Source organism: Triticum aestivum, chromosome 2B (genome assembly GCF_018294505.1).
Source record: "Triticum aestivum cultivar Chinese Spring chromosome 2B, IWGSC CS RefSeq v2.1, whole genome shotgun sequence".
Taxonomy (NCBI): Eukaryota; Viridiplantae; Streptophyta; class Magnoliopsida; order Poales; family Poaceae; genus Triticum; species Triticum aestivum.
In genome coordinates, this window is record NC_057798.1 from 76104000 (window position 1) to 76126396 (window position 22397).

At 47.2% G+C, this 22397-nt stretch overlaps 2 protein-coding genes across 2 annotated transcripts; both read right to left on the reverse strand.

The window, feature by feature from the left end:
* Nucleotides 1-4298: 4298 nt before the first annotated feature.
* LOC123040526 (ubiquitin-60S ribosomal protein L40) lies at nucleotides 4299-5134 on the reverse strand. Its single transcript, XM_044463342.1, has 3 exons — nucleotides 4787-5134; nucleotides 4615-4681; nucleotides 4299-4517 (listed from the first exon to the last, which is right to left on the reverse strand). Exons 1-3 carry the CDS (start codon nucleotides 5113-5115, stop codon nucleotides 4494-4496), a joined length of 420 nt encoding a protein of 139 aa, XP_044319277.1. The 5' UTR covers nucleotides 5116-5134; the 3' UTR covers nucleotides 4299-4493.
* Nucleotides 5135-10991: 5857 nt separating this feature from the next.
* LOC123038984 (COBRA-like protein 7) lies at nucleotides 10992-13129 on the reverse strand. Its single transcript, XM_044462332.1, has one exon. The coding sequence runs from the start codon at nucleotides 12969-12971 to the stop codon at nucleotides 10992-10994; it is 1980 nt and encodes a 659-aa protein (XP_044318267.1). The 5' UTR covers nucleotides 12972-13129.
* Nucleotides 13130-22397: the final 9268 nt, after the last annotated feature.

A 22397-nucleotide genomic window follows, 5' to 3' on the forward strand; every position in this document is an offset into this window, starting at 1 on the left:
GCGCTGTGCCACCACCTGCAGACAGCGCGACAGCGGAGGATGTCCTTGGGTGGCAAACGGATGAGGATCTCCTCCACAACGATCCACTCGGGAAGATCGTCCAGGATGGTCGCGCCTCCGGTGCCCGGCATGGTGACTGGTCTCCGGCGCTCCTTCAGATCCAATTCGAGTAAATAGCATAAAACTACTACTTTACAGGCTATGGTTTCAAAAAACTACCGGTTTTTAATTTTTGTTGATAACTACCAACTCGGCGGTTGGCTGTTTCAAAAAACCCCAAATGCCCGTTGGTTAAAAATTAAACCTGTTTATGACAGGTCGGGCCCGTACATAAACATTCCGTCTATTTGACCGTGTGTTGACCGTTAACTGACATCTGGGGCCCACATGTCAGTTTCGTCTTCCTCTTCTCTTTCCCTCTTCTCTTTCTTCTTCCTCCCTCCCCTCCCCAGCCTCCCCATGGTCGTGGGAGGTCCTCGTCGGAGCTCATGGTGGTGGAGTTGGCGACGAGGAGGCATTCCAGAGGCGGGCCTCATCCTTGGCGGCGGGAGGTGCGCGTTGCTGGCAGGGCAGCGGCCGGCATGGGCGAGGCAGAGTGTGGCCGCCGGCGCAGGCGAGACAGGGCGTACGTGGTGGTCGGCGCACACAGGCGAGGGGCGGCGTGGTGGTCGGCGCAGGCGAGGGGCCGCGTAGCGGCCGCCACGGGCAAGGGCCGGCGTGGCGCGGCCACCACAGGCGAGGGGCGGCGTGGATCCGGCCACGACGGGCATGGCTCGCCGGCTGCAGGTGGTGCGGCGGCGTGGATCCGGCCACGGCGGGCGTGGTTCGCCGGCTGCAGGTGGTGCACGGCGTCGGCCGGAGGAGGTGGCATCGCAGTTCCAGGCAGAGAGCTCGAGATCGAGCTCCTGCCATGGCGGGTGCGCCTCCTCTGGATCTAGGGACTTGATTGCTTTCTCTGAAAACTTCCAGGGACCCGATTGCTATTTTAGAAATTTTTCAGGGCCCCGGTTGCTTTTTCAGACACTGACATATGGGCCCTACATGTCAGTTAACGGTCAACACACACGGTCAAATAGACGGAATGTTTAGGTGCGGGCCCGACCTGTCATAAACAGGTTTAATTTTTAAGCAACGGTCATTTGGAGTTTTTTGAAACAGCCGACCCCCGAGTTGGTAGTTATCAGCGAAAAATTAAAAACCGGTAGTATTTTGAAACCATAGCCTGTAAAGTAGTAGTTTTATGCTATTTACTCGATCCAATTCGGATCAACTGAGAAATAAAATAAAAAGAGGAAACATAAGGATTGTGTGTGATGGATTGCTTGGGCACGTAGAGGCAAGAGGATTTGGTTTACCCTGTGGCGGGCCGGACGGAGGGGGTAGTCAGGAGACGATGGCGAGCTATGGCGGCACGGCGAACCCTCCACGGCAGCATGCTCCGTGATCGCCTCGCAGGGTCGGTTTGGGCGGCGAATCTGTCTGCCGGACTCGAGGAAGAGGGCACTTGTTTGGGCGGTGGTCCAGCAAGAGGAAGAGATCGGGGGATTGAGGGGGGCGGCGGGGGAGGGTTTGGGTCTCTCTCCTGCTGTGGTTTATGGGCGTTATAATTCGGGTAGGCTCATGACCAGCGCCCATAGTTTTTCTTTTTTTGACAAATCTGGCACGTCTGGCCCTTTTCACACAGAAAGTTTGCTCGGTGGTCACCAATGAAGTTCATAACGGTTAGAAGTGACAATGAGATAAATATTTGAATTGTTAATCCTCACTTGCATCGTCTCGATTGATTTCTGCAGACTTGTGAAGGAAACAATGTTTCTTCATCACTAGCATGTATGCCGGCTTGTGAATTACTCCATCTATAAGGAAATATAAGACCTTTTATTTTGATCTACAAAGTCTTATATTTCTTTTTCTTTTTTATATTTCTTTACAGAGGGAGTACTATTTACGAAGGATGTGATGCACTAACACTGATTTATGATGAGAACACTAGAACACCAACGCTTTGAAGTGAAGGACATATAGTCAGCATAGCATGTTTCTTGCAGAAAATGCCGATTTATCTCATAAATACAACAGAGGATGCTTAGATTTTGATATCGACTTGAATCTGAGGAAGTGTTCAGATTGTCATTTGCACGCAATAATGAAGTAACATTGTCATTTGTGTTAGGATAATCGTGACTTGGGCGGCCGGAGCGAGCTAGATGCGCAAGTCGGGTAGCCGTGCATGAAGTTTGGCATAAGTTAATTAGGTTGTTAGGAGTCCTAGTCAAGTGGATGATGGAGAGATTCCAGCAGGCGTTGAGTGGCTTTGGACGTGGATATAGGTAGCTACTTTATTTGCATGCATCCATGAGGATAGTGGCCAGTTGTGAGGCTGTGAGGCCGTGTCGTGCGCTCATCGTGAGGAGTAGTAGCCGGAGTTAGTCTCGAGACATGTGTAGTCTTCCATGTATATTGGTGTGTGACATGTGTCCAGTTTGAGTAAAGAGAAGCCGTTCGCCGAGGCGTATGTCGCCGCAAATATTTGTTTCTCGAGTTTATCTCTTCAATCTGGTATTTGTGTTGCCGGAGGGCGTTCCTCGCCGGAGGGCTGCTTGGCGTGTGTTGCCGGAGGGCTTGTCCCAACAATTTGCATGCAATAATGAAGTACACATTGTCATTTGCACGCAATAATGGAGAATATAGCTCAAAATGACTTTGGACAAAAGATACAGAAGTTCTTGGTCGCTCCTCCGTATGCAAAATAAGAATTGTTCAAGTTAATTCCTTGCACAATTAGTCTGGATTATCGTTGAATGACAGTTCCCATTTTCTGCAGCTGAGTTGTTCATCCAGGTTGGTGGTTCGTGCTCTGTTTGCTTCATCTGCCTCTTCGTCATAAAAGACATAGAAGATGTGTGCATCGACAACCTGACCACCACAAAGACAAGTTCATACCCAATCTTGATCCTGACGTGTACAACAAGTCAATAACTCAACCAAGCCATTCTAGAAGTCCAAGAGATAGGTGAGGTTCTCGACTATCTCAGAGAGGTAATCCCATTGAGCATCTGTGGAATGTGGGGCGTCAATCCCCGTAAAATGATTCATCTGATGATTCCAACACGGACGGTATGGACCCATCTCACTAGAAAGAGCGAGACAAGTGTAGCAACTACCCATACCGCCATGCACGGCTGTGGCAGGTGCGCGAACTAGTTTGGAAAAAAATATCAGAAGAAGGGGACGATTCCAATTTTTGATTCAAAACAATACCGCAATAGTTTTTTTTTGGGGGGGGGGGGGGGGGGGGGGGGTTGTCCCAGTTAAAAAAACAAAATAATATGTTTCAGGCGACTAGCCGGCGCTCACGCCGGTCGCATGATGCGCTTTCGATCGCTTCCCATCCGACTATGTACGTTCCCTTATTCATTCGACTACTTCACCTTCAAACCGACCATCCCTATTCACTAGCTTGATTCTTCCCAAACGTTTTCTTCCGTTCACTCACGTTAATCTCGGCTTGCCAATCACTAATTCTCCTTTTCTAGACCGAAGCTCCCACTAAGTCCGGTGCCCCTGTTGCACGCCAGTCCCGAATGCGTAAGACGATCACGCGTTGCTACAAGTGGGGTACTACAAGGGGGGGGGGGGGGGGGGCATAACGGCTTGCAACCCGAAGTTGTGGTCCTCTACTTACTTGCACGACGGCTTGCAACCTGAAGTCGTGGTCTACTACGGCCATGTAGACAATGTCACGGCCGGCACCACCGTGTGGGCGCTGTCAAACTGGGGTCGCATGATGCTAAGACCGGCGGTGCGCAGTACTATGACTACCCGAACCGGGAGCTGTCACCGATGGTGAGCAGAAATGCAACATGGGGCGAGGATAGTGGTGCTACTCGAGTGGCACCACACTATGCTACAATCGGTGTCGCATCCTGCTACAATCAGCGTCATGTTTTGCTACAACGCACAAGCCGACGTCAACTTTTTGCTACAACTGGCGGCACGCCTGCCACAATCGGCATCATGTTTTGCTATAATCGGCATCGCATTTTTGCTACAACCGGCATCACATCTTGTTACAACTGACAATGAGTTTTGCTACAACCAACTTTGCACCAGCCAGCCACCATGGGGTTGCTGCGACGCGTGCACGACAAGACAACCCTACGACGACAACCGGAGATTCTATGACAGGCACCATCGGAGGTTGGAGTATGTGACAAGTAGGGGATGCATCAGAATTTGAAAAGTCGTGTTGAGAAGAATAAACAACAAAAATACATTATGGCAATGTCCACGGAATGCTAGATATATTACAAAAAAAAGAGTGCAGTTGTACATCAGTGTTATGAGGAAAAGCGCAGGAGGTGCTTCAAGAATATATGTATGCCAAGCAAAGCAGGAGATGCTGATCACTGGTGCAGAGGGGAGCATATATAATCGGTCCTTATGGTCGCCTTGTTGTAGGTACATGTCACTATTTCCCTCGTAAACCTGCTCTACCATCGAAACGTTTCTTGGGCCTTAGTTGAAGAAGAAGAAAAATATGTTACGAGGGAGGACATTATTGGCAACAAAAACTCGTACTAGTAGCTAATATGAAGAGAGAGATATACATACGTCATTGCTGTGGCCACACTTCTTCTTGCGGCAGTTGGTAGCCCCAGGAGGAAGACGTCCATAGCACCTGTATATGAAAACTTAATTAGGACGGAGAGATGAAAAAAATCAAGCACCTATAGGCCTGTCTGTGTAGTATGTATGTATAGAGGCGATGTATATATGCACGTACTTGCGGCAGATCATCTCGTTCTCGTTGTAGCGGAGCGCAAGCGCTAGGAGGCTGGGGCTGATGTGATTGGGGTAGCAGCTTCGTTGCCGGAAGCCGCCGCGGAGGCCGAGCACGTGGTGCAGCGTCGACTCCTTGCCAATGCCGTAGTCGGCCAGCGTCCGGCCGTCCTCCTCCTCTAGCTGCTTCCCGGCGAAGACGAGGGACGGCAGATGGTGCGGGTCGTCTTGGGAGGCGGTGCCGGTGATCGTCCCTTGCTTGTCGACGGTGTCGGTGCCCTTGACCTCGAGCGTGAGGGTCTGCCCGGTGACGGTCTTGACGAAGATCTGCATTGGCGTGGTCGTGGGTGGCGTTGGTTGCCGTGGGCAGCGCCGTGGAAGTAGGAAGTATATAGGGATCGATCGGGGGAACCGGCCGGAAACGCGATCGCTACGAAACCGAGTAGCCCACGGTAACCAACCGCAAAAAATAAGTGACCGTCATGGATACAGTTTTGGAGAAAAGTTGTCAAATTTGGAAAGGATGGCGTGGAGGACCTTGCCGTGGGCCGCGTCGTGGAGGGTGGTATCGCCTCGTGCTGCCGCACGGGCAAGCTCTATGAAGCCATGCATGCTCTCCTACCTTGCCCGGCGCCCGGGTGACCCGCGTGAAGGTGGATCTCGTCAACATCGTAGAGTCTGTGTGCGCCGACCACGGCGACCGCGTGGCGCTCGCCAAGGCCTCCTACGCGCAGGTCCCTCACACTCCATCGGCGGCAACCTCGCCGGCACGGGAATCATCGCGATCATGCAGCAATGCAACGGCCTCTTGTTCCTAGGGACGTGCGGCAGGTGTCCATGGCACGCGGCGGCGACGAGTTGTGGTTCGACGACCCCAAGGGCGTCTACTGGCCGCAAGGCGTGCACATGGCCAACTGCTCGTACAACAGCCAACCGGTGCGCCTCCCCTGACGGCACGCTGCCCTGCCTCTTCAAGAACCCTCCCTTTCATCAGGAGACCGTACGCTCACCTGCTTCGGTTAACGATTTTCAGTTAGGTATATGTACCGGCAAGGCACCCCGTCTGATATGTACGAAGCCGGAGGAGTTGTAGCAGTGATGCTTGAGTTAGTGAGGGCGAATTTTTGGAACCGGGGCACAGCTGAACCTGAATCAACAGCCAATAGGGAGAGGCCATTTCGCATTTCAGATCATTTTTTGGGTTAAGTTACAAAGTTTGAAACTTAGGACGCATATACGTATATTTTTCAGTTTTATACAGACCGCAAACGAACATGTTTTCAAACTTCGCATCCACATACCAGCAACTGATATCTACAGGCAATGCTTTTTCTTTCTAGAAATTTCTGGACTTACAAATACGATTTTCTTGAAAAACTAGACTTTTCTTACTTTTTTCTTGCAGGCCCTCCCTCCTCTCTCCCATTTGGCTACGGACTCAGAATCAGATGTACTTCCGTTGACTATTCTTGTGAGTGCGTAGATGGCACAAAGTCAGGGCCGTTTTATAAAAAAACTGTCATGCTAGTTTGTTGTTGGGATACATCCTAGGACTTACAAACACAAGGTTAAGGGATTAATCTCCCGGAGTTACAATGTCCAAGCGAAAGTTACCGGCCAAAGCCCAAAGCTTGGTCTCCTCCTTGATTCTTGAAGTATCCAGGTTGATGGGGAGGTGTGGCGGCGGAGGACGCAACTATTTCTCTTTCTTCAAATTTCTCACGAGACAAGCATGATCAAAGAAGGCAAAGCCTTCCTAGCCTTTGCATGACGGATAACGAGCTTGTGCTCCTAAGAGATAACTAGTTGTCAATGAGATGTGAGAGCTCTCCCTCCTCCTCGGTCCCCTGCCATATCCACATTTTATGGTTACCAGTGTGTGACCTGTCCGTGAGATGTGAGAGCTCTCCCTCCTCCTTGGTGCAGCGAACGTTAGGAGATAACGACGTGTGGCAGTTCACGCTTCAGAGGACATACTTTTTGTTGCATCTAACGAATCCATCTTCTGAATGGCTGGACGTGTGATCTTCCGAGACCGTCTAAACCTCCACCGCGTGGTGTCATTACATTAACTAGATTTCTTTGTTAATTCGTACATAAATTTTATTTTTGAAACTGATATGAACTCTTGTATACAGGAGATGAAACCAAACATCTAGATAAGCATACCAAATAAACAAACGGTGTGTGAGAGAGAGAGAGAGATGGAGTCTTAGTGTGTGTGTGTGTGCGTGCGTGCGTGCGTGCGTGGGTGCACGTGTGCGTGCGCGCGCGCGTGCGTGCGTGCGTGCGTGTGTGTGGGTGCGCGCGCGCGCGCGACAGAATCAGTGATATGTCTATGTTCATCGGTGGTGGTTGCATTTTCAATACCATGCATATACTTATTTGTGTGTGTGTATGTATCTATGTGTATTTGTATGTATGTACAACAGAATCAACAATATGTCTAGGTTCATCGGTGGTGGTTGCATTTTCAATACCATGCATATGTTGAACTTATTACCGAATCTAACTTGCAACACAATTTCAAATGGTACAATTTATACTCTACAAGGTTCTATAAGTATGTCCATCTAATAATACACTAAAAATCACTATTAAAAATTTAGTTAGACATTATTCTTTAGAAACTACTGACATGATATTTAATGAAACTTAAACATACGCAACATATGTGCATACTTATAAATATGTATGTATGCACTATATAATTTATGGAAAATCACAAAAATAATTCAAAGATAATTTGTGTTACATCACATAATTTAAATTTATCATAAAGAGGAGAATGGTTAATTATACCAACTAAATTATGAGTTTAACTATACAAACTAAATAATAAAAAATTATACTTCTTAAATTGTAATATGACATAAAATAAGATTAAATAAGTATAAAAGTTTGATATAATACTATTTATTTTTTATTGTGGTATGACATAAAATAAGATTAAATATGACTGCACTGACTATAAAACAAAAACTTTAATTTGGGCAGAAAAGTTGTATCATTAATCCAGTACGAGCTGGCAACTCATACCTTAAATCTCGTACAATCTAAATATGTGAATTCTTAATGTTGAACTCTTCAATCTGGACAATTGAAGGAAAAGTGGTATTATCTAGTGATTGGATCGATGGGTGCAACAATGTCAGTGGCTCCGATTGTACCACACTAAGCAGTAGCTGTCGAAGGTAATACTAGTTTATCCCTCTATGCAATGAATAACATGATTTTTTTTCCTGTATCTATAATAGTAATAAAAATTCCTCAAAACAATATGATAGTAATAGTACATTTTGTGATATTTTAGGTTAGTTATATCAACCAACAAAAGAAAAGGATCCTGCATTGAGAGAAATGGTACATCACGGTCCGAGGAGAATAAAAATGGAAAATTTCACCACTGGCTGCATTGTTCATTAGATAAATCTGAAACATTTACTATGAAAGAATTTATCAGTGATAATGAAGGTCATGTGACCCAACTCGTCCCAACATCGGGAAGTGATAACAACAATTTCTCCATTTTGGCGGCCATTAAAGTCAAACTCTATTCCAGAAAATCTAATTTAGCCATGGCAACCATGCATTTTGATGGAATGACAATGAGAGGAGAGTTTGGTGCTGCCAATTTTGTTGTTGATAGATCCAAATCTATTAAGGTTGGCAACCTAACAGAAGGAACACTAAAGGAAATCAAAAGCAATGATGATGTGGATTTAGATAATGCGAGTTTTGCGAGAATGATCAGAAACGAAGTGCTCCTTGGAAAGGCAATACCAAACGATATTTCTAAGTGGCTTTCGATGTTGTTGAAGGGTGAACCCCCAGAACTATTATACTGCCATATTGGGTTGCTTGATGATTCCTTAGGAGGACATATCCTGATGACCCTATATGATAGGTTGATTGATCTAGAGAAACATGATCTAGAAGTGTACAATTCTATAATCCGTGCATTACCACGGTATAAGGGATGGCAGATAAAGACCAAATTTCTAAGGAACTCATTTCTGGAGCAGCCTTTCTCCTACGAAGATAAAACAGGGAAGAAAACCATCTACAAAGACAATGTGAGGGGATTTCTTCACCTCCTTAGAAATTGCAAGAGGCATGCCGCCATTTCTGTTGAGTTGTTCAGCTGCATCACTGGTCAGTACTTCAGGCGAACTGCCTCGGTTTTTAAAAAAGCGATGCACAAGGTTGGATGCCTTTAGAAATTGAATCTCCATTATAGACTTAACTAAGGTATACACTCAACCTGTAGTGCATAGTATGGCACAAAGTCTTAGGGATATTGAGAAAACTGAATTGCTTGCTAGCATAGTTTTGTCTAGAAAAAACATGTAATTGTTCATAACTGTTTACTTGTATGTTACTCTCCAATACTCACTGCATATACTTTAGGTTACCATGCAGAAAACATGATAAGTAATTAAACTTGTTAATGACACTGGATTAAGACAACAATGTTAGTTACAACTGATATAATGCATGTATAGTTTATTGTTAAGGACACTGGATTGTATGGCATAACTTGATTTAATATGGTGGTCCATTTTCACAATTCCTAGTTCTCAACTCAAATAGTCTTTTTACTGAATGCTTTTTTTACTACAGTGTTCCTTTTTAACGCACTTACTTTTGAGTATTTTGAAAGCCAAATATTCATGTATTAAATTCTGAAGATCCAGTATTCTGCAGACTGTAATGTTATTAACCTTGGTGGGATGTTTTACCACTTTGTGCATCTTATAAGCTAATATCCCCTGCAGGCTTTACACAGAGCAATATTACGTAAATGAATTGCAGTCCGATGGCATTCCAGAAATGCAAAGGTCCAACCTTGTTTCATGTATAATACAGGTATCTTGGCCCATTCATTTCATGATTATTTTAGTTACATTGTAAATAGATAAGTAGATATCATATACTCACCATAACTCGCAGTTATCAACATATTATTTTCTTAGTACGCAACGTTTCAAACAGAATGGTTTTTGCTGAATGTTATAATCACCCTACCTTTTGGTGCTTATGCCGTACTGAATCTAGAAGCAATTATAGTTTCTATTTGTTCTGGAACTTCCTTATTTTTCTCGTTTTTAGGCAGAGCCAGACACAATATAGTGACCGGATTCTGCACTCAATGGTGTCTTCTCATTTTTGGTTAAGTGTTTCAAACTTTGTCGTCATTGGTTTCTCCTTTTGTTCATTGTTCATGGTGAAATGAAGCATGGAATTAACTGGATCGTAGTGCTGAAAGACGGGCATATCCTGGGAAAGCCTACTTGTTGTTCATGACTAGTTTTGACCATTCTTTTGCTCATCTTTTTTTTGGTTGGCATGGAGTGAACTGTGAATGTTGTGACGACATGTCGTTATATCTTGTGGTTGTTGGTTTATAGGCTGTAGTATGGCCAGATGAACAATGTCGAAACTTGCAAAGAACGGCTTTTAGAACTTTTCATGCTTCTGCTGTTGAGATGTCCATGATTCCGCCCTGCCTTGTTGTTATATTGTTCATCTCCATGTTTTATACACTTGTTCTCAAACACTATTGTATGTGTCCTATTCTTTCTTCTGCACTCACCTGAGTATTTCTCTTGGTGATGTTTTTTGTTTGCAGATTTCTTGAAGCTATACGGTGGAAGTTTTCAAAGATGTTTAGTGACTATTCTAACGCCGTCTTAGCAGCAGAAAAGAGACCCAAGTTGAAGCCATAAAGTATAAAGGCGTTCCTAAAGGGCTGGTGACTGCTGACTTTTTTGGAAAGCTATATGAAAATCTTAACCATCCTGTTTAAGTCACATAGGCATTGGATCAATCACAGAAATGTGACAATTTTAATAGAACACAATGCTTATTCTTGCTGGCCTTTTAGCTGTAATTATTGTTATCCTTGATATTATGAGGTTTTGTGTGGCTCGACTTGTATAATTGTTGAGGTGGGTTTAACTACTTCATAATTTTGCTAATTATTTTTGTATTTCATTTCCTATTTTTTTGTTGAAATGCCCAAATTATTATCTATCTCTTTGCAGTAATTTGTGTCATTCCTGATTTTTTTAAGGAAAATATGGGAATTTTATTTTCTGTGCAATTGATACGACAATCCTTTGGAAAAACAGTATTAGTATCAATATGTTGTATTTCCAGAAAAAAATATCTTCCTTCCAACGTAATTTCCAAAATTGCTCCAAAATTCAAATGTAGTCGATCAGGAGAAGACCACGACGGCTCGCGTGAATGCCAGCCCCCTGGCTCGGAATCATCTGCGGCATGGCGCACTCCTCGCCGTTGAAGAAGACCTTGGTCGGGAACCCGTCGCCGCCAACCACGTCGACGTCACCGGGGCCATTCTTTTTGGTGAAGGAGAGCACGGACTGCTGCTTCCCGGGCACGGGGTAGTCCACGCCGCTCACGTTGCTCTCCCTGAGCAGGAGCTCGAAGCCTTCCCTGCCCCGCATGAAGATGGCGCCGTCCCCGACGGCGGTGGCGTTGAAGGAGTAGGCCTGCTCGAACCCGCCGTACACCTTGTCGCCCATGACGACGGTGGCGAACCAGTCCCGCATGTCCGCGCCCTCCTCCCAGTTGAACAGCGTCACCCGCGCGCTCCACCCGCCGGCCGCGTCCGTGGCCACGTGCCAGTTCACGCTCACCCCGCAGTTGTCGCCGCATGGCATCGGGTTCGGCGGCGCGCCCAGCTCCTCGTCGTGATACCACTTGAGCGTCTCCTTGGCCCGCCACTCGAACGGCATCAGCAGCGCGTGCGGCGGCAGGAGCAGCGCCGGCGCCGTCGTGCTGCAGGTCGTCGTAGGCGCCGCCGGGGCGGGGCAGCCGCACGCGCAGGTGCTGCAGGGGATCACCGACTCGTTGTAGAAGGCGGAGAAGGACACGCAGCACTGCGGCGGCTTGGGCGGCCTGGCGTCGTCTTGAACGGTGATGTTGCACACCGCCTGCCACGTCGCGACGGCGAGCGTCGTGGAGACGAGCCCGCTCGGGTCCGGGAACTCCGTGGGGCTCACCAGCGCCGGCTGCCCGCACGCGTATTCCTGGTTGAGCGGCGAGGCGCCGGCGACCCTGAAGTTGGCCGGGGCGTGCGGCCTGGCTGTCCGGTTCAGGTCCGGCGGCATCTTGTACACCTCCATCTGGAACGCCGACTTGGACTGCGCCTCGTCCATGGTCTTGGGCAGGATGGTGCCGTTCCTGCAGCAGTGCTCGATCTGGCCGAGGGACGTGTCGTCGCGCCGCGACGGCGGCAGATCGTGCACCACCGGCCGGCGTTCGCAGTTGAGCACCTTGGAGAAGTCGAGGTCCTTGTAGTACTGCCCCTGCGGGCCGTAGAGGCAGCCCCTCGTGTCCACCTCCCGCGGGTAGGCGCCTCTGATGGAGTTGATGAACTCGCCGCGCCGCCACTCCCACGACAGCTCCCACCCGTCGAGGCGGCCCATCGGCGCGTTGTTCTCGAGCGTCACCAGCGCCAGGTACGTGGTCTCGTGCGCCTGGAGCACGTCGTAGGTGATGACGAGGTCGCCGGTGACGCGCGGGAGGTAGGCGTTCCCGGCCGCCGGCGGCACGGCCGAGGGCTGGTCTGGCGCAATCAGCACGCAGCACGCGGAGAGGACACTCGGCGCGGTGGCGACAGGCAAGCAGGAGTACGCGGGGTCGGCCAGCGAGATCGCGGACGGGAGCGTCACGACCGGCTCTGGCCCGGCGAACAGCGTCCCGACCAGCTTCACCGTCGCCTGTATCCTGGTAAGGTCGCCGGCTGTGGCGATCGGCGTGAGGAGGTCCGTCTGCGGGTTCCCAGACAAGGTCGTCGCGCCGCCTCCGGCAGCCGTGGTGTTGTACGGCAGGTCGTCCCCGAAGGTGAGCACGCCGCCGTCGAGACTGACAAGAATCTCGCCGTGCGCGAAGGCGACCAGCAGCGCCCACGAGGGGAGCGTGCGGACGCCGTTGTTGAGGACGGTGGCGCTGGCGCTGAAGGAGTAGGGCTGCCTGCCGGCCGCGGCGGCGGCGGGGTCCACGAACGGCCTGATCCTTTGGTGGGCCTCGGGGGTGTAGGTGAGGAAGACGCCGTTGCAACCCACGTCGGCAGGCGCCGGCGCCGGCGCCGGCTGTGCCCCCGCGAGCGCGACGAACATGAGGAAGACGAGGGCGAGGCGAGCTTGCATGGCCTCCATGGTCGTGGTCGTCGACCACAAGTGGCGACGGGTTTTCTTCTGCCCCGCTGCTTGATTCTTGGCGGGAACGGGTGCAATTAAGCTCCAGAGCGCATGGTGAGGAACGAGTCTTGGTCCGAACTGTCCCCAGGTGGAAGCGCAGGATAAATCAAAGCAGGCGCAGGTCACACAGCCAGAACCAGGTTGACAAGGTCGGGTTAAAAATGAAATGCATCCACTTGCAGTGAAGCTGCTGACAGTCGGAAGCAGGCCGTGAAATTGTCTGCATCTTCCTCTTTAATTTTCAAATGTGAAATAGCAGGGCGGGTGACATATGGATCAGTTTGGTTGTTCTCATCTTTTAATTTTTAGTGGTGGCCGGCTGCTCAACGCGGTGTCACTGCGCCTATCCTAGCTATTCGATTCGGTTGGATTTTGCATTTGGACTCGGTGATTATAAAATGCACATAAACCTGCCAAGTGATGCAAGATTTTTCAAATCCCGCCAAGCCTAAACAGGCCCCCAAGATAGCGCCAAGATGATTTTTTAAGGGCTAACACAATGCTCTTTCGTTGCAACGTGATATAAATATTGTACTATGTTAACTTGTGATTTATCTGCCCGTGATTTGCCTTATACTTATTTTGACGAGAAGTTTAGTAACTAAGTTGAAGTGAAATTGATTCAAAAGGTAAGTAAGTTAAGTTGATTATCAGAAGAAAAAAAGTTAGACATGAAACTTTGCATTCTTTTTAAGTAGTGAGTATAGAGATAGAGATAGAGACAGATATATAGATAGTAGAGAATGTGGGATCAAGATTTTTAGAGAGATGGTGGAAGGATGTTCCTTGACAAATTTAATGAAGCTCCTTGCGCACCCTCCTCTCTCATTGCGTCCAACAGCAACTAGACACACAACTAGATGGTGGAAGGACGATCCGACTGGCCAGACCATTCGTAAAATGTAAGCGTGGTACTTTAGTAGTCGTTTTCTGAATATGTGGAGATTCCCCTAAATTTGTGGGATTTTTTTTGATAAAAAATGAACATTTTTAACACGGAAATAGTTTCAAAAGTTTGAAGCTTTTCTAAAAAAAAATCAATTTTTTGACATTTTGAATATTTTTTCAAAAATGTGAAAATAAATTGAATTTTCTGAAAATTTGGAGCATTTATTAGAAAATATGAATGAATTTAGAAATTGTGAACATGTTTGAAGAATTTAAAAAATTAAGAAAAAGAAGTACAATTTTTGGAAAAAATGTGAATAGTTTTGAAATTGCTAAGATTTTTTACAAACACGCACAATTATAAAAACCAAATTTGATATTCCAAACATTTTAGAAAATTGCAAGCATTGTTGTAAACGCAAAAATAAATTCGGAAACATTCTCTCTCCAGCCGGCCACATTGATTGGTGTTTTCGTTTTGATTTTCCGATCTAAGATCGGTTTGCATCACCCACCGCCGCCGTCGACCATCGCGCGCCTCCATACTGACATCGGCACATCCAACCGACCTCCGCTCCAACCCGACGGCCTCGTCGCAATCCATCAAACGCCGAATCATGCAGACAGATCGAGATGCCTAAGGGCATCTCCAGCCGCGCCCCCAGGAAGACCTCCCCAGGCGTTTTTTTCGCGCCGACGCCGAAAAAATGGCCCAGTCGCGCCCCCAGGAGCCCGATTTTCGCCGACTTGGGCCGAAAACAGCGCCGGCGGACCCAGCCCGAACCCGGCGCGCTGGGGGGCGCCCGGGGGCGCCGGGGCGAGCTGTTTTGGCGCGAAAAAGACGCGGGCCAGCCGCGTCAGCGACTCGGCGCCTCGTCTTCCCCCAACGGCCTCGATTTCCCGCGGGGGAATCAATGGCAAGGCTGCCGCTGGTCAGCCTTGCCATTGATTCCTCACGGGCGGCGCTTCACGGGGCGGCGCGCCGACGCCTCCCTTCCCGCGCACGCGTACACACGGGCGCGGCCCGGCTATAAAAGCCAGCGGCCTTCACTCGCCTGTGCCCAGACCAGTCCCCCCCTCGCCGCCGTCCAACCCCTCCCTCTCGTTGCCTCTCCCGAGCGCCGCCCTCCGGCCCCTCCCTCTACCTCTCCCGAGCCCGCCCCGCCCCGCCGTTGCCATGGCAGAACGCTTCCCCGGAGACGAGGCGGCGGCCAACGGCTTCGGCCGCCGTTCGCTCCGCGAACAGGAGTCCTGGCTCCTGTTTCAGGCGAACATCCCGGCGCCGCCGGACATGCGCGCCGGGCCATCGGGGTGGAGGCTCAGCACCGGGGGAGTACCCATTCCCTCGTTGCCCGACGCCGTGGCGAAGCCGAAGTATTTCGCCGAGGAGGTCGAGATCGTGCGCGCGTCCCTCACCGATGCCCAACTCTCCCTCCCCCAGTATGCCGCCGACAACCACCCGGCCTGGGCGGCGTATTTCGAGCGCTGCCAGCAGCAGCGATTGTCGTCCACCAATGGCGCGCCGGTGGTCGGCGGCCGGCAGAACAGCGAGGGGCGTCACCTCTGGTGGGGCGTCCCCGGCCGCACACTCGAGGGCGTGCTCACGTACCTCGAGGGCGGCAACGACCCGCCGTTAGCGTACCCCCCGGCGCAGCACCGACGCGTCAGGCCATGGGCGCCAAGGAGGTTCGGCTCCTCCTCCTCTTCTTCTTCCTCCCGATCCTCGTCGCACTCCTCCGGCACTCCGGCCCTCCTCGGCGTCAAGGCCGAGCCCGCGGCGGAGTCGCCGCTCGGCCGGTGCACTCGCAGCGCCGGCATCGTCAACAACGAGGGCGGCCGGCGCCTCGTCCTCGTCGGCTCCTCCGCGCTTTGTCAAGCCAAAGACGGAGCCGGGGCTGGCGCCGGTGAAGACGGAGCCGGGGCTTGCGCCGGTGAAGGCGGAGTTCGACGACGACGACGCGGCCCTAGAATGGGCGCGCCAGGACTCCATTGCGATGGAGAAGACGCGCCGGGAGAAGGTGAAGGAGCGCCAACGCGCCGCCCTGCGCCGCTTCGAAGAGCGCCGATGCGGCCGCGATGAAGACGGGGTTGTCGTCCTACGCGACAACGACGACGACGACGACAACGACGCGCCGCCGCCAGTCCGCCATGGCGACGCCGGGTCCAGCAGGGGCGCCCACGTCAAGGAGGAGAAGGCCGCCGCCGCCGACGATGGCGGCGACGACTTCAGTGCCTTTCTTTTTTAGATTAGGTTAATGTCATGAAAATAGCGAATTTCGCCGAAATTTGCCATGTTTAGACGAAATTTGCCATGTTTGACCGAAATTTAATTAGTTTTTATCATAACTTTGCCGAACGTCTCATCTTTTTTTAATACGCGCCTAGGGACGGCCCTGGGGGCCGACGGCTGGGGGCCGACTCGCCCCCCGGGCCATTTTTTGCGCCGGCTCACCCCAGGGGGCGCTTTTTAATGCCCCCTGGGGGGCCAAGGGCTGGAGATGCCCTAAGCGGCGTCGGCAGCTCACCTACGATGGTGGCACCGGCAGCAAAAGGCAACGGTGGAAGAGGAAGCACCTCTACCTTGCGGCTGGCGCTGGACGACTGCCACAAGGGCTTCATCGTCTACAATATTGACCCCGACACTCTTATGCAAGACGACGAGGCCACCGGCGACATGTAGGAAGTGGTTTTCCGGCTGGGGGCACCCGTGCCCTGGTGCGAGATGAAGTTCGGCGCGCTCGGCAACAACATCTTCATCGCCACCAACCCACACTGCGGACAGAACCCCACCCTCGTCTACGACACCGACACGGCGCTGCTCGCCGTCAGGCCCCGGCTAGGACTGCACGTCCGAGCGAGCTTTTCGGCTCGGCCCGAAGCTCGCTCCAGCTCGGCCTGTTACAGCTCGGCCCGATACAATAAACGAGCGAGCTCAGTTGTGAAAAGAGGCCCGATTCCCGACCGAGCCGAGCCGAGTTTCGCCCAGTCTAACTCGGTGACTCGCTCCAGGCCCAACCCAATTTGTCCATCTCCATCGCACGCAACACATTAGGGCACGAGAGACGCAGAGAGAGCGTCGCCTCCCAATTTCTCTGCTCTGTGCTGCCTCGCCCCTTTCCCTGCTTTGCGCCATAAAGTTGGATCGACGGCGACGAGCGACGCCGCATTTCCTAACCGCACCGACATCAATGGGCTCGACGGCGACGGGCGACGCCAACTTTCCTCACCACATCGACGACGACGGGCGATGCCAACATTTTTTCATTTTTTATGTAAAAGTGGAAAGTGTTATGCTATACAAAAGTTCTTTGTTTGGCGGTCAATATTTGATATTTTGGTGTGTAAAGTTCAAAGGAAGTTCTGTCCAAAATACAGTAGAAATGCTGCCCAATTCTTCCTCTCATATTTGTTACATTGTTACAATTTTCATAGAAGAATTCATAGAAGAAAGCTTATTTTTCATTACTATGACCATTTCTTAAAACAATAGATTGCTGGATGTTTCAGTTTTAACAATATAAACTGTTTGTATTTTAAAATATGGGTTTAATTGCTGGAAAGAAATCAAGACCGTGGATTATCTCTACTTCTAATGGACGAGTTGGTTGAATAGTCCCACCACTTTCGTCTGGGTTTTCTCGTCCGGTTTATTTTCGTCTCACATCCCACCACCACTAGTAGAATACCCGTGCGTTGCCACGGGCTTTTGAAATATATATTGTTGGAGTTTTATAAATATAGCGCATGTTAAATTTCACATATACTCCTTTATATTTCACATGTACTATAAGTTACGTCTATATATATACATCCATATGTAGTCCATATTGAAATCTCTAAAAAGACATTTAGAAATGGAGGGAGTAGAAAATAGGCACAATCGGGTAATAATTGAAGTTCACTTAACTTGCAATGTAAATTGATAATAAAAAAAGGCAATTTGATGATGTATAACATATAGGGTGATTATTCAACTAAAAATCTGTTACAAATTAAGATCTACTTAATGCTCTTAAGAAATTCTCACACTATATCAGGAATGTTGTTCTTAGCTTCATTCGCATGATATTTTAGCAAGTGTAATAAAAAACATCTGCCGCAACTCATACCCATCAGATCACAGCATGTAACACACGGAGATATGATATTTGATGAGTATTTAATGGACGCAACAATGAAGAAAATATAATGAACAAAGATAAAATTATAGAGCAAGCCTAGCGAATCAAGTTCCGCCGGGCATATAACACGACTTAAGCTTATTGTTACTATTCTAGTTTCCAATAAATGGCAACTTTTAAATATCAAATGCTCGAGAAATGAAAGTTCGAAAATTAATTTATCCTTGTAGTTGCATGTCACTATGCGGTAACCATTGGGAAATAAATAACATGACTAATTTACTAAAACTGTCAAAATTTAATTTGTATAGTGTAAAATATATTGATAAGATCGTCAAAACAACCAAATTGGACCATTATCAAACAGCCACAACCCACCGCCGAGAGCAAACACAAAAATATATGAACAAGATATAGCTAATATGGGATATTGAGCTCATAGCAAACACAAAAATATATGAACAAGATATAGCTAATATGGGATATTGACCTCATGCCTCCCCCATAGTACAGCCATGAAATGCATATGCACGTCCATGTATTCCTAATACTACATTTCTACTATACCTAGAGTCATCATTCAAAACACAACAACACAAATTAAGAGCAGTTGTACTTCTGTTGGATATTTTGTTGAACATTCCGCATGGAAGTCGAAGTAGAAGTTTGAAGGTGACTGAGCCTGCAGGTTGAAGAAAACATCTAAACCTAAACCTAAACCTGAACATAAGAAACAAAATAAGGACAATTTATAAGAAACAAAAAAGTGATGAAGCACACACGTACAATCCCGCACAGAAGGTAAGACGCAATTACACCATGATTTACTCACAAAATGGAACTAAGAAAGCACACCAATCAGGTAAATGAGGCATCATCCCCCGTTCAAGTCTCTGATGTCATTTAGGCCCAACAATAATAATGTAGACCTTCACATCAAAGCATCATGCACTCAAAAATATTAAGTAGATCAATCTATTGTATTATTAGCATACAAAATCACTCAACTAAATGAAAGTGTGAGAAACATCCTACAGGATTGGACCTAAAAGAACTAATACACCAACAAACATAAGCATTCGATAATTACCTATTCTTCTTATTTATTTGTAGGATTTTCATACTATACCAGGGTTGGGGGCGGCGAAGAAGTAGATATTGAGGAGGCATCATCAATCTGTATTGTGAACAGTAGGTCGCTGCTCGATCATCTTAGTGTGAGGGGCCACACCATGCGTATACCATTGTAGGATACTACAAAAGGATAAAATTTCATTTAACGTAAGTGCATAACAATAGTAAGTCGTTCAAGGGAAATCATATCAAGTAAAGGAATTAATGTTGCCCTTATTCATAAAGGAATGCCTACTCATTTTGAAAATAGTATGCATACTCATTGTCCAAGGGCGGACCATGAGAAATAGTCTATCTATGAAATCAAACACTCACCGAAAAACATTAAGATTTCAAGGTGAGCAATGTATTGATGCCTATGTTATTTCCTCTCAATGCTTGAAATTACCAACAAAGCAATGTCACTTCCTTGCAGTTTGCAGTATCTCCAGCAATCATGTCAATGCTTGACATCATTTACAGTTCCTGTATTTACCAGCTTAATGCAAGAATTGGCATTGGTTATAGATTTCCCTTGATTTAATTTTCTGAATGTTAAGAACATTGACAACTTGTGACCTGACCGTGTTTTATTTCCATTGATTTTCTGATCAGGTCACTAACGTTGACAGCTTCAAACATACCCATGGTTCATTTTCTAAACTTTCAGCCCTAGCGACGTCAGGAAGTTCGTCGAGACGCTCGGAAGGATGGAGGGAGTCCCTTCGGTGACCTGTGTCGTCGCCGATGGTGCCATGGGATTCGGCAGTGCACATGGCTAAGGAGATGGGGCTGCCAACCTACCCATTCTTCAGTCTTAAACCTTGTTGCCGGCACACGCGGATGCACTGCTGAAGGTGACGATCTCTGGGGCGCCTACGTCAGGCAACGAGACACAATATCATATGATTGTTGAGAAGGTTATTCTTCTATTTTGTTGTGTTATGTATTTCACGTGAGGCAAACATAACACTATGTGGGGATCTATCTATGCTTAGTAGATTCTGGGTTTATTGCATGAATTCACCTTTATATTCCTTCCATTTTTATGTGGCACAAATATTTTACCTGGATTTGTTCAACATTTTATGCTTTTAAGATAATATTAACTCATAATTCCATTTCCATGTGGCACAAACATATTACCTGGATCTGTTCAACATTTTATAAAAATATAAACTCTAACTAAATGGTGGGCATGTATCTGAAAGTAGTTGACAGCTTAATCAGTCTTTTTGTATATATTTGATGCAAAATTAGGCTCTGTTTTTGGTAGTACACATGATTATTTTGATCAATGGCCTGCTATGTTCTAAATCTGATATTTTTAAATTTCTTGTTGTATGGTTTAGTTCATATATCATCTAGGGATCTTCTACAGTTTGAAGTATCTTCTGGCATATATATAGGCAAGAAAACAAAATAATACTGTATATGGACAATGGCATCTTGCAGTGGCGGAGCTAGACAAGATTGTTTGGGGGGGGGGGGGGGGGGCAATGAGAAAATACAATTTCTAAGGGGAGCAAAAGCTCTATTTTTTCTAATATAAAACTCCCTACATGAATTTTCTTCACTAAATTTTTCTAGGCTTGGGGGGGGGGGGGGGGGCACGGCCCCTGCACCTGCAGTCATGCACATAGCTTTGGCACTGGCATCTTGTCCGGTTGTCCCGGACCAAACTGTGACAGATGTATGTGGTTCAATTCTCAGGTTCTTTGTAGCTTGTAGAATTTTATGAGCTAATAATGATGGTTGTTATTTCATATAGATGGTTGTCTCACGACTATCACAGCCTGATGTGCGAGAAAGAGGGTGGCTTCTTGATGGGTACCCAAGGAGTTATGCTCGAGCATGAAGTCTTGAAAGTATGAAAATAAGACCATTTTTTATTGTATTTGGAAATAATCATTTCTGACATTTATTTTCTCATTTGATGTTTGTTTGCAGATCCTAGAGCTACACTTGATGCATTTAGAGACATTTTTTGAACTGGTATCAACTATTAAGCCCATAAACTAGGAAAATTGTATATATACAACTGATGGTTCCCCACAACGCCACAACTCACAAGAAGTACCCAGTCCTGCATATCTGTAAGTACACACCTTTTAAGAGTATCACTGATACTCCAATAACCCATAAAAATGGAAGTATGGAAAATTAGTTTGTAAGGAAAGAAACTAAATAGTGAGTTCCAGCAAACCTACTGCCTAGATTCCATGAGCTCATTTTAGCTCTTAAGAGTTTTTATCTCTTTTACATTCTACTAAACACGTGGGTGAATAATAGTTAGAAATTGGTCTATATGTACACGCGGCATTCTACTAGAATTGATGCTTGAAAGAATAAATAGTTATATAATATTTATAAGCCAAGCACTGGAAAAGCTCACTCCTCACACCAGATCACCATCACCTACTTATCTACTTTGTTTAAACAGAGTCTACATGTTTACTCATGTTCCCTGTTTTTTGTCATTTCCGGGAGGTTTGTTAGGAGCCCATCTCTTCTACAGCAAGCCCTGGAGGAAGAGAGATAGATATGGTGATACTTGCTAGCCTTTTAATGGCACCTCCTTTTGCCCTTTTTAGTTTATCTCATTAGCTAAGAGACTTCAGTGAGTAAGAATTTTTTTGTTCTCTCCCTTTTTTTTTTCTCTTTTGGAGTTTTGCTTTGCGGTGAGAGGAGGATAGAGATACCCAGTTGCCATGGCCATCAGAGATTAGGTGAAGTTACATATTTGTCTCAGGTTTACAAGGTGAGGTAAAGGAAGGAAATAAAGTGATGTTAGAATATTATTGTCATACTTCCGAATATATTTTATGCAATGCACAAATGGTGCTATTTCATTAATTTTTACTTATCCAAAACCACCTGATTCATCGGCACATTGCCTCGGAGCATGCACAATGAAGCAAAATAGATCAAACTGTAGCTGCATCTACAAAAGAGAAATCATATCACTCTTGATGTGCCAAGCTTTACCAAGTTAAATTACGCAGTACATCAGGCAAATCTGCAACCCCACGAACATGGAATGATGCAGTAAATTTCATAATCTAATAATTGATTGAGATTCCTTATTTTGGATGGTTAGTTGCACGAGTGACACATCTCTAGAGGTGTTGCATATTTTTGGACGATTGCTGGGAAGTATCTTTGTGTTGTACCTTTCGGCTAATTTATATTTATTTTGCAAAAAACTAGGCTCTGTGATATTGTAAGTTGACTGCAAATTTCTACTACTGTGTATTATGTC

Bases quoted from the DNA above. Each gene is read 5' to 3' on its own strand.
- LOC123040526 (XM_044463342.1), bottom strand. From the start codon at position 5,115: ATGCAGATCTTCGTCAAGACCGTCACCGGGCAGACCCTCACGCTCGAG. The intron at 4,682-4,786 runs GTACGTGCATAT...TTTCATATACAG, and splicing joins AACGAGATGATCTGCCGCAA to GTGCTATGGACGTCTTCCTC. The intron at 4,518-4,614 runs GTATGTATATCT...TCTTCAACTAAG, and splicing joins AGTGTGGCCACAGCAATGAC to GCCCAAGAAACGTTTCGATG.
- LOC123038984 (XM_044462332.1), bottom strand. From the start codon at position 12,971: ATGGAGGCCATGCAAGCTCGCCTCGCCCTCGTCTTCCTCATGTTCGTC.